This window comes from Pholcus phalangioides, unplaced genomic scaffold, assembly GCF_987345545.1.
Source record: "Pholcus phalangioides strain wild (caught in Gottingen) unplaced genomic scaffold, Ppha-v1.0 ptg000039l_1, whole genome shotgun sequence".
NCBI lineage: Eukaryota > Metazoa > Arthropoda > Arachnida > Araneae > Pholcidae > Pholcus > Pholcus phalangioides.
The window spans coordinates 16,466,926-16,482,087 of NW_028301625.1; the positions used below are offsets into that span (position 1 = coordinate 16,466,926).

Below are 15,162 nucleotides of genomic sequence, written 5' to 3' on the forward strand. Positions count from 1 at the left end.
AAAGATGATAGAAGAGCAAATTTTACCTGACCAGCGTCATTTTCCAGCTGACAAAGTTGAACACTCTGCTCCAATTTTTGCCTTTTTATCTCAGCAACATCTTCCAGATCTATTTGTCTCTCTTCAAGAAAATCCAATAGAACTTGTATTCTAGCTTGCCCATTGTATTGATGGTCAGCCATAAGTTCAATTCCAGATGTTTCAAATAACTACAAATTCATGAACAAATGAGATTATTTTAATCTTTCAACTTAATGAACAGCTCAAGGAGTATAATAATTGATTGGAAATCAATGAAATTAGTAATTTTTCCTTTAACAATTCCTAAAGTATGAAGAAATGCATGTCCCACTCATATAACACTTTGTGAAACATGCATCTGGGTACTCTGCAGGATTAAGATGCATCTGAATAATGAAAAAACAATGTACCATTATGTCAATAAATCAAGAACACACGTGATAAAAAAATAGTTTGTCATGCTCAAGTCTCCTGTCCAACAGCTAATTAGGATATGGATGATTTTTCAAAAAATGCAATTGGCTCTTATTACTTCACGATTCCCTGTTCCACTGTATATTTAATTAAATACGGTAGAATTTCATTATAATGAACCCTATTAAAATGATAAGTAAAAAGAAGCGTAATAATAAAGGATGCTTGTTTCCATCCGACGAGTTTTCGATTTCCAAGCAAGCCATTAAAACAAGAGGAGCAAAGTGAAAGACTTTAAATTTTGTTATTTGACCTGTTGAACAATTCAGGCAAATGAAAATGTGTTAGCATATTATAAACACTTATGACACCTCCATCACTTAATGACTGAAGAAATGAGCAGCTAATAAAAAAAAAAAACAGCAGATATTAAATTACAAGTTTTAAATCAATGCATGTAAGAAATTGCATTTTTCCAATTTATAATGTACACATTTTTAAAATTAATTAAAAAAAATCCACCAATTAGCATAAAAAAATGTGGTTTGCACTAAAATAATTATCATGGCCAAGAGTTTTTGTTTGTAAATTTAAAAATATAATTGAAAATTTCAATCACAGGGGATGTTGTACCATGAAAAACTCAACATAACTTATAAAATACAACACAAACAGTTGATAATTAGTGTTTATGACAATTAGCATTATCCTTGGGACATAAAACTACCATATCTCAACATGAGCACTCTTTCACCGGTTCAGATATAGCCTGAACTACAGAGGGTATTGATACTGAAATGTAGTTTTATCCAATGCAAGTCAGCATAAATATTAATTATGCACTGTTTGTGTTGCATTTTATGTATTGTGTCAAGTTCTTCATTAGAGATGGCAGCTCATCTCTAATTTACCTGTGTCCCAGAAGCCAAGTTAATGGCAAAATCTGGGGCATTTTCGAGTAAAAGTGGAACTCTCTCGAAAAAAAAAATTAAGTTGGTCATTCACTGGAACCCCTATGAATCAAACAATTAATTTCTAAAAACGTGTTCAAATCCAATTTTTCAAAGATACACTTGAAAAAAGTTTAATTTATTAGTATAACTAGGTTCATTAACTTCCAGTGCTAAATATTTTACTGGTAGAGAAAAGCTGCAAAGAGAAACCCATTAACACTGAGAAACATGCATGTTTAACAATTATAATCAGGCATAAAAGTTAGACAAATTACATATTTCATCATCATCAACCATTTTTAATCCACTGCTGGAGAATTGGGTCTCCTCTAAATATTTCCATTTAACTCTGTCTGATGCTTTCGCCATCCAATTGACTACAGCCAAATTTCGTATTTCATTGCTCCATTTTTTTTCAGTACACCTTCTCAGATGTTTAACACACCGAAGGTACAAAACCAGAATACTTGTGGTCCATCTGTTGTCCCGTCTTCTTGCAATATGTCCAGCCCATTCCCATTTTAGATGTGTGATTCTTTCCATGATATCATATAATTTTGGCTGGCCCCTTATCTACATGATACATTTTCTATCTCTCCTTGTGATGCCTAGCAAGCATCTTTCCATGTTTCTTAATGCAGTCTGTAGTCTGTGTATCATTTTCAAATCCAACCAAAAGAACATCAGAAAAAGCTCTTTACCTATCAAGCCTGGGGTGACCACCGATAGATGGCACCTTCATTTCCCACCCAGTTCTACTATAGTCTGTTTCAGGTTAACTTTGCAGTGAAGAGAAAGGTAGAGAGTGTATTCCTTCGACGCAAAATATAGTTCTCATATATCTGAGGTTTACGATGATCCTTTATACAGAATATTTAAATTTTTTTCTATGATTTTGAAAAAAATACTGAAAAAATATTGTTTTGAACCAATGTTTATTTGTTAAAAAATTTTAAATTATAAAAAATATTGGTTACCATTATCAAAAATCTATAGCAACGGCAACAACATTCTGGCGAGATATCCTTAAAAATTTCCCCGTCAATATCATTGTCGTGTTTTTTTTTTGTTACACAATTATATACTGTATATATATTTTTATATCATCATTTGGTTGAATTTTCTATAATTATACAGTTTTTCATTCAGTTTTACATGCAGTTATAAGTTTACATAAACACGAATATTCAATCAGTTTTATTTTCTCCCGAAAATAGGCATTAGTGAGTTTAGACTCATAGGTTACAGGAATGTTTCTCTTCCACGAGAGTGCCGATACTATTGTGAGAGGCTGTTTATGGGTGCAGAAGTTTTGGTTTTCGGTCCTCCTTTTTTTTAATTATTTATTTTTTGTCATGTTTATGGGATAGTTTTAGTTTCCGATCATGGAGAATGTGAGTGTTGACACGAGTCGCGTCTTCCACTCACACAAACGGAGACGGCATCTTTCACCCACCTGTTTCTCCAGATGCCACTTGCCTTTAGTGTCTCTTCAGATAAAATAAATGAGAGACAGAGAGAGAAATGAGATGACAGAGTGGTTTGGGCTATCATCTTTTATGTGACAGTTGCATCTTTATTTTCACCAGAGATAACCAAGCTAAAGTTCTCTGCTCTTCCATTCCTGAATACTATATTTTTAGTTTTTAAAAACTAGCTGTAAACAAAACTCGATAACAATCATTCATAATAACCATGAGCAGCACATCAACCGTAACAAAAGACTAAAACTGTTGTGAAAACAAGTGTCATCGATGTATACCTTTTGGGGGGGGGGTCGAGCGACGGAAATTTCGGCAAGAAAAGTGAGTAAAAAAATTCTAAACTTTTCCGTATCTTTATTATTTGGTGCTATTCCTGCATTTACACGTGAAAACAGAGTTAATCTGCTTCTTAATTTTTTTTTTGATTGGCTTCAAAAATTTTATTTAACATTAATTTTTTCCTTATAAATTGAAGAAAAAATTAAAAATCCCCCAGGTTTTTTTGAGAGCCATGGTTAATTTATACAGTATTTTAAAATTATATGTTGCTTTCATATTATTGTTCGGAATTGTTTTTATAAATAAATTTAATAAATTTCAGCCGAGGAAAGGGAAATATTGAAGAAAAATATTAATGTTTGTTGAAATTTTTAGTGTTCCTTACGGCACATCAATGAAGAGTAAATGACATGCTGATACAAGATAATTATTTTTTCTAAATTTTAAAACACTTTCTAATCAAAAAACAAAAAAAATGATTTCAAAAACCTCACTTTAATTTCTGAAAATATTGGCAATAGTTTTCTTTTAATTCTATAATTATTACTAATTTAACTGTGCAATTACGTTACACATAAAAAAGATTTTCTCAGTGAGATTGGCGAGAATCGACCATACCTTACCAAGGGCACGCATCGATACATTGGTTAAGAGGCTTTCGTTCCTACAGCAACGAGTGATGCGGTTCCCTCGTAGCTTCCTCTTCACTGCAAAGTTAACCTGAAACGAACTATAGTTGGAAATTGCCATATGGCAATATATGACTGGAGATAGTGTACGGTAAAGTAGCACTCTAATCACTATAGGGATATGCAAGTTATCCGATCACCAGAAACCCTTTGTTTATTTGGCATTCCTTACTCTATGGGAAGGTTCCATTAAAAAAAAAGAGTGATCCCAAATAAGGATAGAAATGTCCAGGGAATTAATTTTTTCAGAGGGATGTGTCAATCTTTTTTTTTTTCAAACAAGAATGTATGTCAGAGCCTGTTTTCAGCTATCTGATTGGACTTAGGAACGCCCTGGAAAGAACAGCCTAGTGTGAATAACGAACAATTTATGGTTGATGGTACACCATCTTGGACTATAACAGTTTTTCTCAATTGCTATTTTCTACCTGAGCACAGCTTGATTTTCAGGATGTCATAACACGGCTGTAGACAGATTAATCAATAATTATATTACCAAAATATAATCATATATTTTAATATAATCAGTTATATAGCTATCGTAATCAGTTACAGAATGAATTTTCATTTTTACACACTATGTATGTGGATTGCAAATAAAAAAATTTTTCCCAGATATAAACTACGACTCCCAATATTGGCCACATTTTCACGGTCCTGTTAGTGGTCCTTGTTCAGATCCTTTTCTCCTTATTTGTACAGAGTATTATAAATTTCTTATAAACAACACTAATAATTTCATTTCCACCTTTTTTTGAGATAGTTCCATCTTCCCTCTTTAATGCAAACATTTCCTTTCTTCCAATACACAGCTTTCCTTTTGCTAATTTCTAACTCCTATTATCTTCCAGTACAATTTTGCAATTGAACTTTCTGACACCTGTAATCTGCTTTCACACAGTCTTGCAAAGTTTTGTATACTCTACTTTTGATTAAGGGTCATTCTTCTTTCTTCATCTGATATCATGGTGACATCTTGTCCATATATATATTCAGCGATATTATTTAACAAATAAATCTGTTCCTCAGCTCTCATTGAATTTTTTTATATATCAATGTTCTTGAAGATTCATCATGAAAGTTCTCGTACTTCTGATATAATTTTACTCTTTCTTCCTTAATATTAAGCATCATTAAGCACACCTCACCAGTCGATAGTCACTTCCTTCATTAAATTTGTTGAAAACATTGCAGTCTTGAGTCACATGCTTTTCATTAGATAGTATACAGTCTATCTCACTTATTGTTACAGATGTGGACTTCTCCATGTCCACTTTCTTTGGGGTTTCCCTTAAAAAATAAATTCATGATGTATAGTTATTCTCTCTCTCCAAATTTGAGAAGCCTGTTTCCTCTGTCATTTTGTCATAACCATGACCTCTGATTGAGCTTTTCCCATTTCTTCTCTCTACCATAGCTGCCAACTTTTGAAAATGAAAATTCGGGAGATTTTCGCACGAACCCGTATTTTATGCTAAAACCACTCCCTAATAAATGCAAAAGGGATTTTTTCAAATAAAATAGGGATTTTCCACAAATAAAAGTTAAAGCATAGGGAATAAAATCCCTACTCAAAAACTGAAATCAAATTAAAATATGGATTTTACACACACGGAAGTTGAACCCTTGGGAATAAAATTCAAAAACATATTCAATCAATTTTAAAGATACTTATTGCGATTAATTTCCTTTCATCAAACGTTCCAGAAAAGTGTTGACTTTTCCTTTTTGTACAAGTTGTGTTACGGACATAAACATCGGTCATGGAAAGTTTTGGCCTCCAATTTCACTTGTTTTTTACAAGTATTCGCGTTTTGTTATACCGCACGTACGTAACTTCAACAAAAGAAATTTTGGCCATATGTGCATCACTATAATCTTCAATTATTATCCAGGACTATTGCTGCTAAGCTATTTCCCTGCACGATAAGACAAACAACTTTCTTGTTACCATCAGAGGGTTTGGAAAATGGGGAATTTCCAAATTTATGACATTTGACGTCATTTCGAAAGGAGAAAAAAAAAAAAAAAAAAAAAGAGGCTTCACACAAGAAATTCCTTAAGGATTGTGTTTTCATAAGCGGTGATTTCTTTTAAATGAAGTAGAGAAATTTTAGGGACAATTAGGGATTTTTTGTGATTTTCATAAAAATTCTGGAGATTTAAGAACTTTTCGGGAGGTCGAGGGATGAAGCTAAAATTCGGGAGATGCCTGAAAATTCGGGAGACTTGGCAGCTATGCTCTACAATTCTTGCATTGAAGTCACACATTACTATTTTGATATAGTGTTTTTTTTTATTATTTTTTAATCTCATTTAATTCTTCTACTACTTCTTCAGAATAGCTAGTTGTTGGTGCATAGACTTGAATAATTTGTTAATATTTGCATAACCAACTTTGTAGTTCTTTCTATCAGATGTACTCTGTGATTTTTACAATTTTTATGAATAAGAAATCTTACACCACTAGTCAGGGCTGCAAGTAGATACTTTGTCATCTGGGGTAAGCCGACATTTTGGCCCCCCTTGCAATGTAGAATAATTAGTTAAAGGGTGAATTTGGTGCCCCATTCTGGTTCAGCGCCTGGGGCACCAGACCCACCTGCTCCCACCTAGTTGTGGCCCTGCCACTAGTTCATCAATCATCTGTTCCTCTGTAGCAAAATACATGCCCACTGCCAAGATTTTCTCCTCTCCTTTTCCTCTTACTTCACAGATTACCAAGATGTCCCAATTGATTTTTCCACTTCTTTTTCTAACTCCTCTAAACCATTTTTTATGAAAGAGATCGTCCATTATATGTGGAAAGGTTCTAATAGCAGCCTGGTCCAACTTAAAGATTCTTAGCACCCTTTGTCTTCATGTCTTGTTGGTTGCTGCTGTAACCAGGAACACTTAGACTGCTGAGGACCTTATTTTAGTCAGATTATCCTAGGGAATGTGCTAAAGAACTGTTGATGAGGTAATCGTCCCGGGGTATTGGAAGCTTCCTAATGTGATTCCAATAATTAAAAAGGGCAGTAGAGAGCCTGTGTTACATCATCATGCAGTGAGTTTGATGAGCTCCCTCTCGAAAAATTTGGAAATTGTTATCAAAACTTAATTGATGAAGTGGATAGACGAGTGGAATCAGGAAGGCGAAGTCATGTGTAACTAACCTTCTTTGCTTCTATGATATTGTGACAAAGTCTTGGAGAAAAGGCAAAAACTGCAACATAGTTCACCTTGATTTTCAGAAGGAATTCGATCGAGTCCAACATGATAAACTTTTGAAGTGTTTACATAAGGTCGGGATTGGGGCAACTTGTTAAATTGAATAGAATCATGGTTCAGAAATAGGTGACAACAGGTTATGGTGAACGGGGAATTTCCTGTTTGGACAGGTTTGAACAGTGGAATCCCTCAAGGAAGTGTCCTTGGCCCCATACTTTTTTTTTAACTTTTTGTTGATAAACTAGATCAGGATATCAACAAGATTGTTAGGGAATTGGCACATGGTGTGAAGCTAATGTGGGTAGTCAGGAATTCGAGCAATAAGGAGATGCTCCAGACCAACACGAATATGATTGCAGCTTGGGCTAACGAATAGAGCATGATCTTTAATGTTGATGATTGAGCATGAAAGCTCATTTTGGAACAAACAACCTATCTTTCACTTATGAGTTGAATGGTACAACACATTTGCTTTAGTAGTTTTTTATGGCATAAAGTTGAATAATTAACTTCATACTCAGGAGATCAGTCCATCAATATATGATAATAAATTATCACATTTCACAATCTTCCATTAAGTTACAAGAGAATTTTAATGCCATGTTTCCTGGTCACTCTTACCAGAAGCAGGCCTGCTTGTTATTAATTTATTCAATATTGTTTGACCAAAGCCTATACAAGAGGATGTTGAAGTTATGTATGATGAAAATAATGATTGATGATACAGGAAACTTCATAAATCGCAGTACAATCAACAATATTTGGTGGTCGGTTGTTGCAGTCAATAATAGTTCTTGGGAAGAAGCTAATTTGTTGCAAAAATTATTGCAAAGCCCCTTTGAGAGAGAAATAAATAGGACTACTTCTTATTCCATACACGGTAACACTCAAAAGTCTTTTGACAACAACAAATGTCTCTATAAAAAAAAATTAATATTTAAAAATTTTAATGAAATCTATCCACTGAAACATCAATACTGTATCTCATTTAACTAATTATATTTTACTGTATCTTACATGTTTTTGACACATGGAAGTTTCTGACGGTTAAAACTGTCAGGTCAAACAACTTATTTATTAAAATCAGAAAAAAAAACAAAAAAAACAAATCACTGGTACGTTCAGTCAAAAGAATTTTGACACAAAAACTAGAAAGCAAATGGCAAAGTCTTTTCTGTCTCATGCATGTTTAATTTCAACTCAGATGAAGATTATTATGCTTTAGAAACTAACTTGAAACAATTCTTGACCTCTATGCATTACATCAATAATAGCTTGGCTCATGCTACTGACACTTTCAGTATGAATGTGCAGCATGTGCTCTGCTTCATTCATGTTTCTTGTGAAGTCTCCGTGTTGCAATTCTTCCAATGAAAGTTCTAGCTGTGATGACACCTTTTAAAGAGACACAAAACCCTCTAAACATCAGTATATAACGTTGAATATATATATTTCCAAACAATTACATTTCATTATAAACACTTGTTACATAATGATAATATCTTTCTTGGAATATTTACCCCCATGGGTATATTTGCTGCAGTACAAAAAACAATTTCAAAACTAAAAGTTTACAAAAGTAATGTATCACGGCAGAATTAGCAAATATTTTTGTCATATATAACTAGAAAAACTTTACCAAAAACCAAGCTAACAAAGATTGATAGTATCTATATTTATTTATAGAAGCACTATTGTGTATTTCTTTATTTAACTAAATGCTAGGGAAATAGTTTTGAACATATACATGCAAGATTACAAGGAAGAAAATTCATCACTGCCCCCATGGGAACTCGAACCCCGGTCTCTCGCTTGCTGGACGAGTGCTCTACCATCTAAGCTATGGAAGCAGATGGAAAACTTCAACCTTGGCGTGTATATATATATATATATATGTTGAAAGGCTCCATACATGGACTGTGGCAGCAATCAACTAACAGCTCGTGAATGACATTAGGCCAGCAGATGGCCAACTTGCATATACGTCCTCTCCACTTGTTAATACAAGATTCATTGAAAGACTGGTTATTTTTGTATAATAACCAGTCTTCCAAGGAATCTTGTAACACTCAAAGTTTAATTAGTGTATTAACAGATGTTGTGTGAGAATTTTCATATGGAATAAAATTTTGGGCAGATCAAGAAAATTTAAAACATCAAAATAAATATTCTTTCTCAGTAATTGTAATTCAAAATTTAAAACACTTTAATTCACATAAAATTAAGTGTTTTGTTATATCTATCAGGTTAAAAAAAAACTAATTGACAACATTGGCAATAAGTTTTCGACTGTTTTAATACTGAGTTGGTTTCCAAAGTCAGAAACCTAACCCTGATTTCCTATCACACATATTTTCAATACACAGCTCTTTTTTGGTTAGCAAACTGAACATGGGTAATGAGTAGTTTAAATAAATAAATAATAAAATTATATTTTGTATGTTCTAGATGCGCGTTTCTCAACCTGTGGTCTGCAACAATGGCATAGGTGGTGTGCAGACAGACTCAATAAAATTATTCACTCATTTTAATTGATATTAGTAATATCCATATGGATCACAATAAAATTATACCTTTATACCTAGGTTCACCACTTACACCTGCCACAAATTGCAATAAACAAAAATGCATTTCACGAAAAAAAATATTCATATATGATCTGATAACTATATTTAATTAACAAAAATATGGTGAACTTGAAAATCTTAAATAACAATCCTTAAAATATGGAACATCACCAATTATCATCGAAAATATTGTCAGAAGTAGGCATAATCACCACTCGCAATTAAAATTTAAAAACATTGAGGACAAAATAATAAACCTGACAAATATGCGAAATGAATATTTACAACTTATGCCATAATTATCATAATATAATTTATATTATGAAAATGCAGTGTGTGTGTGTGTGTGAGTTGAACCTCAAACCCTGTTACTAGTTATCCGTGAAAAAATCCCTCTACTTATTTTATAAGTTACAATTGTTTACATAAAATATTTCATGAAGTACACTGTAAGACACAATTCTTGTACTTTTCCCACTCTAGAAGTACACTGTAAGACACAATTCTTGTACTTTTCCCACTCTACATTCAGATAATTCAGGGTGGTATGACGATCATTGTTGGTAAGTGCAATGAGTTTTCCATCACCTGTCAAACAGATTCCAGGTGTACAATGAGCCAGAGGCAAATTATCAGCACTACCAGTCCTCTAATATTTTTCCAAAGAAAGCTCACCATACTTTGAGCACAGCAAAACAATCCTGAAACTTCCTTTTGAGGAAACCTGTCTTTCAAAATGGAAATTATTACCTTTTTCAGAACATTAGAAAGATATCTTCCAAGAGGGGAGCCATCTCTTAATGCTTCCAAAAAGCTATAATGTTGAAAATACCCACTGAATTCATTTTTCATACATTGTCTGGCTATCTTACAACTTCACAAAAAAAAATATTTTATTTACATATTTTCGAGCGAAAATATATATTTTTAAAACAGTGATTGAACACTTATTTTCCACAAATGTGTTGATTGAACTTTCTTTCCAGTATTGCCGATATATAAAATAATTTTCAAAGTCACATTGAATAAATTTGATATTTTTCATTTATTTTGCATTTAAAATTATTGATTTCACCAAAAATTTTCACTGAGACACAACAAAGTATTTTTGTTTTCGTGTTTCAAATGCACTATTACTATTGTTTTTTATACATGATTGAAGGAATTTTGCTGCGGGTAGTGCTGTGTAACTCAACATGAAGAAATTAAGGATGGCGTTGAGCAACACATTGAACACATGTAAAAGATTAGAAAACTAAAATCTTTTGCCATTTCAGTTTTTAATTTTTAAATATTTGTTCAATGTCATCCTTAATTTCTTCATGTTTAGTTATATAACACTACCTGTTTGTAAAAATAACAGCATGGTGTTGGTAGACACCCTGGCAGTTTACTGCTTGCAGAGCAGGCAGCAGACCAAACTTCTCCCCCTATTTGTGGGCTTGTAGCATTTTTCCCACAACTCTTTCAGAGCGGGGCAAGGGTGAATATGGAATAGATTATCCATTTGATGTATAGCAGCTCTAAAAAACCTGTCTTGAGGTAAAGTTGCCAAGGATGAGGAAAAAAAATATTTTGGATTGAAAACTCTGTCCTGTTCTTGGAAGTCTAAGTTATACCAACTGCGAGGTTATACAATGGCAGCTGTGTGGCTGTTCATAACGACAGACTGGCATAGCGAGGATCCAGGTTTGAACTCCATCAGTGGCACAGTGGTGGTTGGCTGAAATTGGTTTTCTGTGGTTCCAAACTTGGAGGGAATGAATGTGAGCCGACCTCCTCGTTAATAAGCCCTCCACTGTAAAATGGAGATGGATGGAGCAATGACGAAGTTCGGAAAGAAAATTCACATGTCATCGCAGGGAATTGAACCAGCAACTTCTTTTTGCAATCTGGTAAAGTTCTCTACTATTAAGCTACAGAGGACTGACATTTTCTTCCCATGTCAGACTCCTGATACCAGTAGCTCTCAGATTCAACATACAGAAAGAATGATGCCATGCTCCACTGTTCGTATGAAGTATGAAAGATTAGATACCAAGCAGAGATGCGTGATGTTTTTTAAGAACATCTGCTGTACTCTCAAGATTGTCATTTCGAGCAACCTCGCCGCCTTCACCCCTTTCCCACTCAGTTTTGCCCCTGGTTCTTCCTAAGCATAAGGAAAATATAAAATGCAATAATTAAGTTTAATTTCATTCCTTTAAATTCTAACTATTAACTTGGGTATATTAACTATTAACTTTAATGTATAGTTGAAGTACCAGAGATAAATTTCAAAAACTGGTAGCTTTGTTGGTATCCAAGAAATATAGGTGGGTGAGATGAAAGGAGCAGATTCCCCCTTTCCTCACACACAACCACACCTTCCTTTAGTTAGGTAGTACTAAACATTTTTTTCCTTGTTGAACCATAGCAAGAGTGAAGAGAAAAATATGATGCAGAAGTATATAAAGGAAAAAAAATTCCATTTATAGGGTTACCAATGGAGCATCTCAAAAGAATAGAGTAAGAGCTAGGATGTATTTCTTTTGTTCACTATACGTGGAAATATCGTACAGGAAGTGGTCAAGTTGCTCACAAATGAAGACATTTGTAGACACCGCTGTTTATTGATTTTGATACATCAAACATGCTAATAAAGTGTACTGTCTTCTGAGTTTTGCTATTAACAATCAACAACACTCAAACTATATAACAGATTCAAAGGAAAACTTCCATGAACAAATAAAATATTTTTTTTCTTTGTTTAGTTTAACATAAAACTATAAATAATATGTTTTAATACTCTGACAGATAGGCCTACATTGTTCATTTTTATATTTCAAAACACAGTAACATAATTATCTTTCTGATATCGTATAAGACTTGGTCATACCTCTAAAGCATCTCTCTCAAAAAGACGCAGCTCAAGACACAAATCAAGTTTCTGTTTCCGACTAGCCCATAACGATAGCAATTCCTTTTTTCTCTCATTTAAACTTCCCAATGTCTCCTCAACAAAGGAATATGAAGCGCTTGCATCACTATCAGGTATGATTCCAGAGCTCCTGCAGAAAAGAATGATTATTTCAAACTGAAACGTAGCATGCATATTATTGATGAAATAGAATTAATAAATTAATATTATGAACCTTCATTTTATTTGAATAGCTTTGAATAAAAACTATAAAAGAGGTTTATAATATTAAGATTAGTTAATATATTTGAAAACTACATATTATTTTATTCAGACTATTTTAATCGTAATGTCTCTATAACTAGCATTTACCAGTAGACTTATAAAAAATGAAACTTCTTTTCATATAAAAAAATTTCACAACAAAAAGAATCAATGATTAATGCAAAAAAAAAAAAGACATGAATCGGAAAGTGTTTTGACACACTACATGTGTTATCTTCAGTGGATATACAAGTAGATTACAAAAATATGGAAATACCTGACTCTTGTTAGAAATTTTATCAATGATGAGTGGTTTATGTTTTGGCATTGCAGCATATCCATAAATACCCTGCTTGTTGAGTTTTCTCTTTACTGTTTTGGTGATAAGGTTTAAGTGAGCCATTCAGTTTAGTCACTTTACTCAGATGTATTTCTCTCCACCATTCAACACAGATTTCTGCCTAGTCTGGTGTTTAGCAAATATAGTTTTTCCAATGCTATTGTATGCAGTTAAGATCTTTGATACTGTGCCTCACAAAACACCAATAGCTTCTGCTACCTTAGTTATAGAAGCACCTACCATACAAGGATCTAACCATTTGTTCATGTTTAAATCATTTAACTCTGGCAAGATTAATTTACAGCTAGACAGAATGCTGTCCCAACAACAAATGAGGTTTGCTATGTGTCAAGGAAGTTATACCAAGCCCTTTTTTAACATGTTAACTAGCGGGGCTTCTGGGCCACCAATCTTTCTATTTAGCCCACCGGTAAAGAAATATAATGTCCATTCATGAGCTATGACCTATTTTTTTTTCCATCAGTGATTATGATTCCCGCACAATATTGAATATCCTTTTCTCAAAAGCGGCCCAACAGTTTGAATTTCTTATGAAATTACTACAGATTGCTGCATTATCATTGAGCAAAAACGACAGCGCTGCCTGCATCAATCTACTATAATAAAAATTTAAATTCAGTCACGCATTTCATATTTTTGTACACCCTTTGTAGATGCTCATATACAGTGCTTGCCAATATGCCATCAAGATGGTTTTTTTTTGTTTTTTTTAGAGAGTTTTACATCTGTTTTCCATAACAAAAAATACCCCTCTTTTTACAAATTCATGCTCTGGTGTAATTCTGTACAACATTTGGTACATGGCAAATATTTTCAAACTTACTGCCCCACCAACTCTTCTAATAAGGCCTCTCCTTCTGAAATGGTATTATTGGCAGCATCAATGGTTGAATCTCTCTGTTGATTAAACTGTTGTAAAAGTTGTTCAGCACCTTCCACACTTTCAGCTATTTCATCGCTTTGCAATTCTTGGCGAAGTTCTTCAAACCAACTGGTAAGCTGAAATAAAAATTGATTTTTATAAATGTGTGCACTAGGGTGGAACAAATTTTTTTTTTTTTCGAAATTGCCATTGTAATAGAATTTAAAATATGCCTTTATGTGAAGAAATTAAATTCCTAATTTTTTCCCCCAAAATTCAAACTTCTTGAGGTTCCTCATCACCCCTGAAGTTTTACGCACGTTTGGAATTCTGTGACATGACACCATGGAGGAGACTTTCCTATTCCCCTGCACACGTGATTCGTTCAGTGAACTAGATGTTTCCCCCCTTGTTTTCAGTATTCATTTACATCTTATTACATCTTATCCCTTAACTAAGAGGGTGTATAGCAGTCAAAATGACGGCAAGAAGCTTTTATTGTTGGGACATTTTAGGAAATCCTAAAGAGTTGGATTCTCGGGTCTCGCCCACCTATGACGATGTTATGCTTTGTTATTTGGTGACTCAACACAATATGAAGGCACAACAATCAAGAAAAGATCCAGTTATTGCAGACATTCTTGAAATTATCATGCAAAAGATAGAAAATATTTGGAAAACTGTTTCGATTCCTACGGTTTCTCACCAACGGATATGCAAAAGTTTCAAAGACATTTACTGTAAACACAAGAATCTTCAGAAAAATATGAAAGCAAGGAAAGATTCTTAAACTTCAAACTTTCAAGTTGAACTTGAAATCTTTCCAGTGCGAAGCAAGGAAATTGTTCGACATTACAGCATGCAAATGTGATTTTGAAGACTGTAAGTGTTTGCAGACTGTGACAAGTTGAGAAAGGTCCCAAATTTAGAGCAATATTTCTTGCAAGATCAAAGAAGTACACGCAAGTTGGCCATCGGTCCAGTAGATGTCCTAACAATGAAGAAATTGAAAAGCAGTGAACAAAGGAAAATGAAAATGGTATCCCGTTGGAAGTCATCTCAAGAAGAAACCGCGGAAACTAGTTCATCAACCACTGAAAACTCATCTATATCAGACAATTATGCATTTTTAATTGGGTTGCTATATTTTTGAAAT

The 15,162-nt window shown here is 33.6% G+C and overlaps 1 protein-coding gene across 1 annotated transcript in view; it reads right to left on the bottom strand.

Annotated features, from left to right (window-relative positions):
- Window positions 1-15,162, bottom strand: part of trio (trio Rho guanine nucleotide exchange factor) — a 342,911-nt gene that overhangs the window by 214,219 nt on the left and 113,530 nt on the right. The window contains exons 16-19 of the mRNA XM_089254104.1: window positions 13,968-14,143; window positions 12,499-12,670; window positions 8,287-8,448; window positions 27-209 (exon numbers count right to left, since the gene is read on the bottom strand). Coding sequence (XP_089110230.1) covers window positions 27-209; window positions 8,287-8,448; window positions 12,499-12,670; window positions 13,968-14,143 — 693 coding nt within the window. The remainder of the gene's footprint in view (window positions 1-26; window positions 210-8,286; window positions 8,449-12,498; window positions 12,671-13,967; window positions 14,144-15,162) is intronic.